Source organism: Schistocerca americana, chromosome 7, assembly GCF_021461395.2.
Source record: "Schistocerca americana isolate TAMUIC-IGC-003095 chromosome 7, iqSchAmer2.1, whole genome shotgun sequence".
NCBI classification, from domain to species: Eukaryota; Metazoa; Arthropoda; class Insecta; order Orthoptera; family Acrididae; genus Schistocerca; species Schistocerca americana.
This window is the reverse complement of record NC_060125.1, coordinates 461,670,781-461,683,612: the sequence shown is the minus strand read 5'-3', so window position 1 is coordinate 461,683,612 and position 12,832 is coordinate 461,670,781. Positions and strand designations below refer to the sequence as shown.

At 49.3% G+C, this 12,832-nt stretch overlaps 1 protein-coding gene across 1 annotated transcript; it reads left to right on the top strand.

Annotated features, from left to right (window-relative positions):
* Window positions 1-426: 426 nt before the first annotated feature.
* LOC124623012 (vegetative cell wall protein gp1-like) lies at window positions 427-12,269 on the top strand. Its single transcript, XM_047148802.1, has 3 exons — window positions 427-523; window positions 3,503-3,911; window positions 12,143-12,269. The coding sequence occupies exons 1-3, from the start codon at window positions 427-429 to the stop codon at window positions 12,267-12,269; spliced, it is 633 nt and encodes a 210-aa protein (XP_047004758.1).
* Window positions 12,270-12,832: the final 563 nt, after the last annotated feature.

The window sequence follows — 12,832 nt, the reverse complement described above, 5'->3', positions numbered from 1 at the left end:
TGACTATGCTGAGTGTGAGTTAGATCAGCCATGTATTTCTCAAATTGCCGGTGCTAAGCAAGTTCTGTCACGCCCGCGGCCCCACCGGCAGAGTCAGACTGTAAACACTAGCCGGCCGCGGCGTGTTACACACATTCGTCAGCCGCGTGTGCAAAATGATAGAGTTAAATCTTGCCCTAAGTGTGTTCTTGCTCATCCTCGTGAACGTTGCCCGTTAAGAAACGCGGTTTGTCACTTTTTTCAAAGGAAAGGACACATCCAGACTGTTTGTTTGCGTAAACGCAAGAACAATTCTAGTGCTGCCCAGCCCTTGGATATTCATGTTCTTCAAAGCCAGCCCGCCCAGAAGGTCGCGTTTAAAGACTCTTCCACGGTTCGTGTGGGTAATAAACTTGTTCGCAATAAGCCACCCACTAGCCCTCTGCTATGCGACCCAAGCGTAATTCAAACGCTGTAAAAAGTAATGTACAGACTGCAAGTGAAGAGGGAGTTGTTGTTCCACCCGCCCAACCCACGAGTTGTCGTAAGCAGCGAACACGCGCTAAACGCGCTGATTTTGTGTCTTCCGCCTCCACTGCACCGATCCAGCGACAGTGTAATAAACTATTTGTGAAGCTACGCATCCAGGATAAGACCTTCAATTTTCAATTAGACACTGGTGCGTCTGTGACTCTCATAAATAGTGCTACGTATGCGGCTATCGGCCGCCCTAAACTTTCAGCGGCAAAACATTCTTTGGCTACATATAGTGGCGAACAAATTCCTGTGTTAGGTGTATGTAGCGTGCCAGCCACATTCCGTGGCAATACAAAAACAGTTTCATTCACAGTGCTCCGCGCTACAGACAGTGTAAACATTTTCGGATTAGACTGTTTTGACTTGTTTGGCCTGTCTATCCAAGACAATGTGTTGCAACTTAATACTGTTGTTGTTCCTCAAGACAGCATTACCGATTTGTGTAAACGATACAGTGACATATTTAAAGACGAACTGGGTTGTGCTGCGAACTTTGCCGCTCATATTACGTTACAAGATAATGCTCAGCCTCGATTTTGTCGTGCTCGTCCAGTGCCTCACGCCCTCCGGGCACCTGTAGAAGATGAACTTCGTCGTTGGCAAAACAACGGTGTTATTCAACCCGTTTCAGCGAGCCAGTGGGCTTCTCCCTTAGTTATTATAAAGAAACCGTCGGGCAAGTTACGTTTGTGTGCTGATTTTAAGTCGACAGTGAATCCTCAGACTGTCATTGATTCTTTTCCTTTGCCTAGACCGGACGAGCTGATGGATAAGTTAGGGGAAGCTCGTTTCTTTTCCAAAATTGATCTCCGTGAAGCATATTTGCAATTGCCCCTCGACGAGCAATCACAACAGTATTTTGTCATAAACACGTCGTTGGGGTTGTTCCGTTTTCTGCGTTTGCCTTTTGGTTGTGCGTCAGCTCCAGCTGTTTTTCAGCGTTTTTTGTCACAACTTCTGGCTAATGTGCCATCGTGTTGCAACTATTTAGACGATATTGTTGTGTCCGGTCGGACGCCTGCTGAACATTTCCGTAATTTGGAGTGTTTGTTTAAAGTGTTGTCTCAGGCAGGCCTACGTTGCAACATCGATAAATGTTCATTTTTCCTTACAGAGCTGGAGTATCTGGGACATGTTATTAATGCTCAAGGCATTCATCCCTCCCAGTCACATTTAGCAGCTATTCGTGATTTGCCCGCCCCTCGCAATCTGCATGAATTGCAAGCAGTTCTTGGCACATTGACATATTATATTCGGTTTATACCTAATGCATCACAGACTGCTGCACCGTTGCATCGTCTCCGCCGTAAGAATGTTCTGTTTGTGTGGTCAGCTGATTGCCAATCAGCCTTTCAGCAGCTTAAAGAGGCTTTATTGAATGATCGTTGTCTGGTCCATTACGACCCTAACAAGCCTCTGGTGTTAGCTTGTGATGCCTCTTCTTTCGGCCTCGGTGCTGTGTTGTCTCACCGAGTCGGTAACACCGAACGTCCTATTGCGTTCGCATCTAAATTGCTAAACAAAGCTCAGTGTAATTACAGCCAATTGGACAAGGAAGCGTTGGCTCTTGTGTTCGGTGTCAAAAAATTCCATCACTACCTCTATGGTAGACCATTCTATTTAGTAACAGATCACAAGCCCCTGACGTCACTGTTTCATCCGTCTAAACCAGTTCCTCAGCGGACAGCTCAGAGACTACAACGTTGGGCTCTTTTGTTATCACAATACCAGTATGAGATACTGTATCGCCCTACAGCTCAGCATGCAAACGCTGACGCGCTTTCTATATTGCCGATTGCTGCGGATGATGTCTTCGATTCCTCCGAAGACTCTTGCCATCAGATTGACGCCGATGAGCATCAATCCCTCCGGGATTTTCCGATTGATTATCGTCAGGTGGCACGTGAGACAGCTACGGATCCTCATCTGAGTTTACTATTACGTTTTGTTCAACGTGGTTGGCCGTCCAAGGCAAAGCACATATCGGATCCTGTGGTTCGTCGCTATTATCCGCAACGTCATCTGTTGTCTGTTTCGCACGGAGTTTTGCTGTTACGCACCGAGAATGACCAGCTTCGTGTAGTGGTTCCCCAAGTGCTCCAATCCAAGGTCCTCGCCTTGTTGCATCAAGGTCATTGGGGAGTGGTCCGCACCAAGCAGCTTGCCCGCCGTCATTGTACATGTATCGGCATTGATAAGCAGATTACACAGATGTCTACAGATTGTTCGACGTGTGCCGAACACCAAGCTGCTCCGCCTCAACGCTATTTTGAGTGGGCACGCCCTGCCGGTCCCTGGCAGCGCGTACATATTGATTTCGCTGGTCCATATTGGAATTCTCGTTGGCTCATCGTGATAGATGCATTTAGTAATTTTCCGTTTGTTGTGCCCATGCAGTCTACAACGTCTGCACAAACTATACAGGCGTTGACTTCAATTTTTTGTATTGAGGGTCTTCCAGAAGTTTTAGTGTCTGACAATGATCCACAATTTACCTCTGCTGAATTTGAAAGTTTTTGTTCTTCCAATGGCATTCGCCATGTTCTTACTCCGCCGTTCCACCCTCAATCGAATGGTGCAGCGGAACGTTTTGTACGCACATTCAAGGATCATATGGATCGCCTTCGTGCTACGCACTCTCGTCAGCAGGCCCTCATCACGTTCCTGTCGTCGTACCGGACCACGCCACGCGACGGCCCTTCGCCTGCGGAGCTTCTCCACGGCCGTCGTCATCGCACCCTACTACGGTTGTTGCACCCCCCGGATCGACCCGCCGCTTCTGAGCATCGCACGCGTTTTCAGCACAACGACGCCGTTTTCTTCAGCGTTTATCACGGTCGCCGTCGTTGGGAACGTGGTACCGTGATAAGTGTCCAGGGTCGCGGTTTTTATACTGTTCAAGGTGCTACTGGGGTGCACAGGAGGCATCAGAACCAGTTGCGCCGCGCTGGCCGCCCGGATTCTGCCGCTCGTTCTTTGTCCACAGATTTGGTCCGCGGCGGGTTCCAGCCGCGCCTTCCGACTTCGCTGCCGTCCCCAGGGCAGCAGCAGCAGCAGCAGCAGCCGTCGCCGCTACCACGTCGACAGCCCGTCCCGTTGATGCCTCCCGCGCAGCTTCATTCGGGAGCGCCCCAGGTGGTCGCTCCGGCGCCTGCGGTCCCTCTTCAGTCGCCACCGCCTTCGGAGCTGATGGACGTCGACCCCTCAGCCGGGCCGCCTTCCCAAGCGGTGGCTGTGCAGCCTGTCCTGCAGCCGCTTTCCTTGGGCACCCCCAAGGAGTCTGACACCGCAGCGCCTTGTCCGGCGCCCACTCAGCAGCCGTCGACGCAGCGTCAGGAGACGCTGCCTCTCTTCGTGGGTCCCGGCGCCCCGTCGCGTCCAGTACCAGAAGCTGCGCCCGTGGTCACAGGCGTGCACCCTGACCTCGGTTTTCAGTCGGTGTTTCCCGGGGCCCCGCGCAGCCAATGCTGGGGTGCGGACCGGGGACTGCCGCCGACAACAGTCTCCGCCCCGGTCTCTTCTGCTACGCCTGCGGCCAGACCCCTCCCCCGCCGTCGACGCTTGCCACGTCATTATTCCACGACGGTGCGGCGATTTGGGGGGGACGAGTGTTATGTCCTAGCCAGTAATGCCAACCGAGCCCGCTGCCAAAAGGTTGGCAGCATCGAAGTCCGGACGCCGTCCGTATAAGCAGCGCCAGCGATACAGGAAATCGCCGCAAGTCTGCGCGCGCCACCGCTGGCTTCTGGCTTCTTAAGCGCTGGAGTCGCGAGCGCTAGGACAGTTCTGTATTCGCCGCTCAGTTGTATACTCGCCACCGAATTGTGTACTTGCTCGTCAGTTGTGTGTTCATCACAGCAGAGTTGTTGTTTGTCGTCAGCCGACGCTGACCTAGCCGCTCCGACTCGAACTAGACAGATTTCTGTAGACACCGAGTTCACTACTGTGTTACTGTATCTTCATCAATAAAAGATAAGTACAGACTTTTATTTAATATGAGTGTTTGGGCTTTCATCTTTCTGTTCACTGTTCCAGCGGACCGGTCGGCCCGCTATTAAAAGTGTGGCGGTGACTTCGTAAGCCATTTCCACAGCCAAGTGTTTGTCGCTACGAACACCGCCACAAAACTTTCCTCATGAATTTCAGTATTAAAAACAAAACAAAAAGAGAAAAAGAAAATGGAAATGAAATTTAAATAATTTGAAAGCTCTTGAAAACGCTGCATTTGCGTCGTATTGATGCCTGTAATGGCACTGGATAGCTCGCTATTCCTACTGTCGTAAGGATCATTCAAAGTGACGTCTTGTTTTGGAGCCGCGCGGGATTAGCTGAGCGGTCTCAGGCGCTGCAGGCATGGACTGTGCGGCTGGTCCCGGCGGAGGTTCGAGTCCTCCCTCGGGCATGGGTGTGTGTGTTTGTCCTTGGGATAATTTAGGTTAACTAGTGTGTAAGCGTAGGGACTGATGACCTTAGCAGTTAAGTCCCAGGCTCAAAATGCTTCAAATGGCTCTGAGCACTATTGGACTTAACTGTTGAGGTCATCAGTCCCCTAGAACTTAGAACTACTTAAACCTAACTAACCTAAGGACATCACACACATCCATGCCCGAGGAAGGATTCGAACCTGCAACCGCAGCGGTCGCGGGGTTCCAGACTGTAGCGCCTAGAACCACTCTGCCACTCCGGCCGGCTCACAAACATTTGACCAACTTGTTTTGTAATTTATCAAAAACTTTACGGAAAACAGGTTACATATGATGTGTAGTACCGAACTGTAGAAATACTTCTAACAAAACTGTCGAAAAATTATTGTTGACTCTGCCAAAGAATGAGAAGATAAGTAAAATGTGGTTGCATTGTACCGGCAAAGTGCCACCGTGTTATTGCACAAGTTCTCTAACTTAAAAAGTTTTACGCTCTGTTGTTAATATTAATTTACTTCCGAGATACCGGTACGCCCCCAGTAGTTGAGTGGTCAGCGCGACAGAATGTCAATCCTAAGGGCCCTCATTCGATTCCGGGTGGGTCGGAGATTTTCTCCTCTCAGGGACTGGGTGTTGTGTTGTTCTAATCATCATCACTTCATCCCCATCGACGCGCAAGTCGCCGAAGCGGTGTCAAATCGTAAGACATGCACGCGGCGAATGGTCTACCCGACGGGAGGCCCTAGTCACACGACATTTACAGGGTGTTTCAAAAATGACCGGTATATTTGTAACGGCAAAACAAACTAAACGAGCAGCGATAGAAATACACCGTTTGTTGCAATATGCTTGGGACAACAGTACGTTTTCAGGCAGACAAACTTTCGAAATTACAGTAGTTACAATTGTCAACAACAGATGGCGCTGCGGTCTGGGAAACTCTATAGTACGATATTTTCCACATATCAACCATGCGTAGCAATAATATGGCGTAGTCTCTGAATGAAATTACCCGAAACCTTTGACAACGCGTCTGGCGGAATGGCTTCACATGCAGATGAGATGTACTGCTTCAGCAGTTCAATTGTTTCTGGATTCTGGCGGTACACCTGGTCTTTCAAGTGTCCCCACAGAAAGAAGTCATAGGGGTTCATGTCTGGCGAATAGGGAGGCCAATCCACGCCGCCTCCTGTATGTTTCGGAGAGCCCAAAGCAATCACACGATCATCGAAATATTCATTCAGGAAATTAAAGACGTCGGCCGTGCGATGTGGCCGGGCACCATCTTGCATAAACCACGAGGTGTTCGCAGTGTCGTCTAAGGCAGTTTGTACCGCCACAAATTCACGAAGAATGTCCAGATAGCGTGATGCAGTATTCGTTTCGGATCTGAAAAATGGGCCAATGATTCCTTTGGAAGAAATGGCGGCCCAGACCAGTACTTTTTGAGGATGCAGGGACGATGGGACTGAAAATGGGGCTTTTCGGTTCCCCATATGCGCCAGTTCTGTTTATTGACGAAGCCGTCCAGGTAAAAATAAGCTTCGTCAGTAAACCAAATGCTGCCCACATGCATATCGCCGTCATCAATCCTGTGCACTATATCGTTAGCGAATGTCTCTCGTGCAGCAATGGTAGCGGCACTGAGGGGTTGCCGCGTTTGATTTTTGAATGGATAGAGGTGTAAACTCTGGCGCATGAGACGATACGTGGACGATGGCGTCATTTGGACCGCAGCTGCAACACGGCGAACGGAAACCCGAGGCCGCTGTTGGATCACCTGCTGCACTAGCTGTGCGTTGCCCTCTGTGGTTGCTGTATGCAGTGGCCCTACCTTTCCAGCACGTTCATCCGTCACGTTCCCAGTCCGTTGAAATTTTTCAAACAGATCCTTTATTGTATCGCTTTTCGGTCCTTTGGTTACATTAAACCTCCGTTGAAAACTTCGTCTTGTTGCAACAACACTGTGTTCTAGGCGGTGGAATTCCAACACCAGAAAAATCCTCTGTTCTAAGGAATAAACCATGTTGTCCACAGCACACTTGCACGTTGTGAACAGCACACGCTTACAGCAGAAAGACGACGTACAGAATGGCGCACCCACAGACTGCGTTGTCTTCTATACCTTTCACATCACTTGCAGCGCCATCTGTTGTTGAAAATTGTAACTACTTTAATTTCGAAAGTTTGTCCGCCTGAAAACGTACTGTTGTCCCAAGCATATTGCAACAAACGGTGTATTTCTATCGCTGCTCGTTTAGTTTTTATTGCCGTTTCAAATATACCGGTCATTTTTGAAACACCCTGTAAATATCACTTCCGAGATATCCTTTCCCGCTGTTGCAAAGAACGACAGCAACATTACACTCCCCGTGAAAACTGTCCTTACATTCAGTGTTGCGCGTTCACTGAGGTGGTTCAATTGGCAGTATGGCTTTAGCAGATGAGCATTGCGGACGTCCTGTATTTTCTCCTGAGGAGCGTGCATGCTAGTTTTGTTTACCATCTACGACCGTTACTTGCGCTTCATCTAGTGCCCCAGAGCAATGGCGAACAGATTCCGTGAATCGACGCCTCGTTTGACGTTCTGCAGTGACTGTGCAAGACCAAAGGAAGTCGTGGTAGTTTGCTTTATTCGGGATGTAGCCAAAATCCCGGCAAACGACAGAGTAGGCGTACACTTTTCAATACTGAACATTACGGTGTGTGTTAAAGTCATCTTTGACGCGACTTGCTATAAGATCCATCGGAACACGCATCTGGACTCCGGTCCTGACAAGGAGACGTCGGAGCATGTGGACGATTCGGGTCTTTGAACTCCCGGCGGCCGACATTATGGGCGCCTGCCATCCTTCTGCACACTTCACGGCTAAATTGTAGGCACAATTTCAAACTTACGCGGCATCAGTGGCGTCGGGAAGATGATACCTATCGTCATATGCCATCTTAACTGCTCGGTCGTCATTTACGACGGCCAGTCGCTGACTTGTTCAGGATGCAGCAAGGACGGGCACTTTCAATCAAGTCACACAACTGCCAGCCTCTGACGAGATGCCTGCACCGCAGCCTACGTCCTTTCCAGTGTCCCACGCGATGGCTATCGCACCACTGCCTGGATCCTATATCGGCACCCCTATCAGACGTCAACGATATAACCGTCGTACGACCTTCACAGCGACTAATAGCCGTGTCGATACCGCCGGAACCACCGCCGGGAGACGCTGGTCATCCGACGACGACTCAATGTAATTTTGCATTAGCGACAGTACCGGTGACAGCCGTTGAGCCAGAACGACGCGATTCACTCCCGTATTCCGACACGGAAGGCCTGTTACGGAAGAAGCGTCACCCAAGCCCCATAAACGCAGACGTCGCTAAATCTCGTATCAGGTGCCTCGCCTCGCTCCCGTTGCAATTCCTATGGACGGCGATAGCGAGTCTACTTCAGGGACTGAACGGCATGGTCTGTGAGAGGGGTACAACACTCAATACAACCCCGTAGTTCGACCTCTGCTACATTTAGGTATCTCAAGTAGGTATTGCACAACTGCAGGAAGCACAACTCGCTGCTCTGCATCACGTTGCCAGGTACATGCGCTGCACCTCTGGCGATGACTCCCTAGGCAGGGGGTTTCTCAGGGATTCGCTGTTACGGTTTCACCATTACCCCCAAAGCACGAGGCATGGTCCTCAACAGTACCGACATCTACACCCCACGTGATTTCACCTGCGAGCAGGAGAGAGCCACTTTCAACTCCAAAGACACTGCCTCATTGTTCTTAGTGCTTTATGCTATTTGCGTCGAGGTGACTTCAGCTTTGTCTGAGAACATTAGGCGTCTACATCTGGCTCAGCGAGACATGAGGAGATAAGTCTGGCAATGCCCGTAGACACAAATATCAAGCATTCCATTCGGGAAGCTGATTTGAAACACGTCTCCCATGAGCTACCATCGATTTCCAATACTCTGAACGGTGGCCGCTTACTTTCTCTGATCACAGTCTACACATCTGCTCGATTCTTCACAAATTGCGACCAGTATGGAGTAGTTGTACACTGTGGAAAACGAACATCACACATCTCCAGCAGACGGAATGTCAACGACGCTTAACAGAAACATGGACGACCTGTGAACGACGACTACTCACCTAAAGAACGACTTTAGAATGGCGGTTACAATGTGCCATGCACTCCATGCGGCAAATACTGATGCGATACGGGCAGAACGGCGGAATGGCGTCGACACACAACTAGCTGCTGTTATCCTATCCTCTCAGAGTCAGACACCCAAGGACACCACCCCACCATCCAGGGGAAGCGGCAATTGATTAAGGTGCGCATATTAGCGATGGTGCGCCGTCATCTACAGGGACTCCTCGTGAAAACTAGTCTGTAGGACTTACTGGACCGCGAGATACTTACTATGCATTGGCCGGCCGCTGTGGCCGAGCAGTTCCAGCCGCTTCAGTCCGGAACCACGTGGCTGCTACAGTCGCAGTTTCGAATCCTGCCTCGGGCATCGATGTGTGTGATGTCTCCAGGTTAGTTTTAAGTAGTTCTAAGCCTAGGGGACTGATGACCTCAGATGTTAAGTCCTATAGTGCGTAGAGTCATTCCTATGCCTCACATCGTAACCAACGACAGACGACGATGAGGATGACTACTCGTCATATTCGAGCTCATCACGCCATAGCCACAAACCCTCACCCAGCAATCTGAAATAGACACGACTTTCAAGTATTAGCACCGGAATATCTACGGCGCTGAGACTGTCAACGCGACAGCAACTGGTCAGGTCTTGTCTTACATCACTGAACCATCTCAGATGGAGAGAAGAAGTAAAGCCTGACATCGAAAACGACGCCATTAACAAATATTCAGTTATGGATGGTCTTCCTACAGAGATCTACCATGCCTTCCCGACAGCAAAGGGCCCGAGGTTGACCAGCGTATTTCAAGAACTTTTCACGCGAGGCCTTGTAACTCCTCCTAGCTTTATCACACGTATCACCGTTTCTATACATAATCGACGCTGTGGTGCTGAAATCACAGATTTATGTCCGCTTACCCTCTTCAATGCAAGCTCCAATATCTTTTCCCGCATTTTGGTGGCGCATGTTCGTCCCCTTCTTCCCAGAATCCTTTCACCGGGTCAGGCGACCCCATGTGGTCAAGTGACTATGCAGCCAGCAGCCGAAGAATGTGGTGATGTGATACCACTGGCCGCTATGTGTCCGCTCCGGTAGCTATGGTCGCAGTCGACTTCGATAATTCATAGGACGACGTACATAGTGGTTTCCCGTTCTCTGTGATGGCCCGAACGGGCTTCACACCCTCCTTCCTCAACATCATACATGGAAATTGTGACAGTGTTAGCTCTCATACACAAGTCAACGGTTGCCAAACGAGTTTAGTTCCGATGTGGCAATCTTTCATACAAGGCTGTTCGCTATCGATCTTGCGTAAGTCTCCATGCTGAAACCCCTCGTTGGGAACCTCAAATGAAAGATCTCTGGAGGCATGTTAAGACAGCACATCTTCCGTTCTCGAGCCTAAATTGACCATCTGCATTGGTTCGCTTCGGTGCGGAAACACGACAGACCACTGAAGAAATCAAGAAATATGGAGTACGAGGAAGGACAATAAATCTCTAGCGCTGCCAGCTACCTCCCAGATGCCGAACTGGCATCCTTTCCACGGCTGGAGACCATCAAGAACCTGGGAGTTGTCATCACCTCCAATACATCCCGTACGACAGTCGCTAATTTTCGGCGTGCGTTGCAGAGCGTTCGCGCAGAGGTCTACAACAATCTAATCCGCCCCAGCGACTCTCTACAGCGGGTCGTGTACCTCATTCGCCAAGTTGCTTCAAAACTGTGCATGTTACGCAAGTACTACCCTTAAAGCAGAGATTGTACTTGCACTGCAAGCAGCTATCGGCTGCTACCTCACGGTGGAAACAATCTTTGAGATCCGATATGAAACGCTTACGCTCCCTCCCCTCTGCCACCCATCTCTCCAAGCGAGACGGAGGACTTGGTCAATGCAACGTACAGCACAAAGCTAATGCTCTATATATGCGAGTGTTCAGAAACAATGGACCACACCAGAAGAGTCCATCACACGTGATTTGGTGGATGTCCTCACGCCGGCGTCCATCCTTCCACCAATGTCGGATGGTCACATTGGTATCCCAGAATCTTAAACATGGCTGCAAATCAGCAACTGTATAAATTTGAAGATGAAAAAATCAGCCAACCAGTTGCAAAGCAAAGGTTTATTTAGCCCCAGACATACGTTTCGATATTTCTAAAAATATATTTTTCGGAAGTAGTAGGGCTCGTAACATCACTTCGTGGTAAATTACATTAGCTGAAACCGAGTGCCTATTGTCATACATAAATTGATATAAAAACCATAAACTTCAGATACCATGGGTTAAGACAGCAGCCAGATTACATTCATCGTATGTCAGAATAAATGCACAACGGGCGAACACATTTTTGCATTTATTCTGACGTACCCAGAATGTAATCTGGTTGCTGTCTTAAGCCATGGAATGTGGAGTTTCTGGTCTTGATAGCAATGTTATGTATGACAAGTGCCGCTCGGGTCTATCATATGTAATTTACCACCATGGTATGTAACAAGGCCCACATTTCGAAGAAGATATTTTTAGAAATATCGAAACGTAGGTCAAGGGCTAAAGAAACATTCGTCTTGCAACTGGTTAACAGATTTTTTTCAGCCTCTTCACATTCATATCTCCTTGTCGCATATTGAGACCTATTTTTTGGCCTACAGTTGTGTGCACCTCTCCCTCCCAAACAAGCGTCCTCCTACGGCTAAAGACATCTGCCTCACTTTGTTACGTGAAGTGTTACGCAATGTTGCCGAACAGAAGTACCCTGCGATCCGTTGGTTAAACGTATGGTCCCGTATAAAACAAGTTTACCTTCCCTCTTATGTTCGAGCATCGTGGTATCTGATTACCAATGGCAGATTTCGGACGCGACAGAAGTTACATCCAGCTGAATCAGGTGACACCCCTTCGTGAGCTGCTTGTCAACACCGTCTCACATTCCTGTCAATTATTGAAGTCTGGGAGCTCAGCCGCAAGGAAGTCGCCTGCTTTCTCCGCATTCATCAGACCGTGGTTGAATCTAAGACGTACATCTTTCCTGAGAGAGTGTGTTTTCCAGCTGCCAAACCAGCGCCATATTATCGACGACGACAAATCAGGCATCAGTATTTGGTGCAGGTTACAGACATCCATGTAGACTTGGAGCGACGACCATTTACTACACCCTGTTTGCCAACTTCTCGTAAAGGGTACTCAAGTTCACCCCACCCAGTTGGAGCGTAATGTGCCGTATCCCCACTATTCCCTCATATGAGATATCCTCCAACTCTTCTGAATGCATCAGAATATTTCGTCTCCACGTTCTGAGAAAGTTACAAACACGGGCCCACCTAACTCACCGATCAATGCAGCTCGCACAAGGCAGCACCATGATACTTTACCCTCCCATTCTATGTTACCGGAATTCGGATCAATTAAATACGCAGAAGTTTGGCTCACCCCACCTAGCCACCACACGCACTCTCCTCTTATGCATCCGACTGTGGAGAGGTCCAAGGGCACCGTGGCCAGGCCTCAATGACGACCCCTGCCTTCCCTGCCCACGGCTTCCCCCGATGGACGGATGTATGGCCCCGATTGTTTCTTTTCTCCCCTTCATTCCTTTATAAAATACACTATACCGTAAATACGTTTAATTTTCCTCTTTGTGTTACGCCAATAGCGTTCTTTGTATAGGGAGAGTCAACTAACACTGACATTGGAACCACTTCCCAAACCACAAGAAACACTTAATAACCAGTTCCTCGGA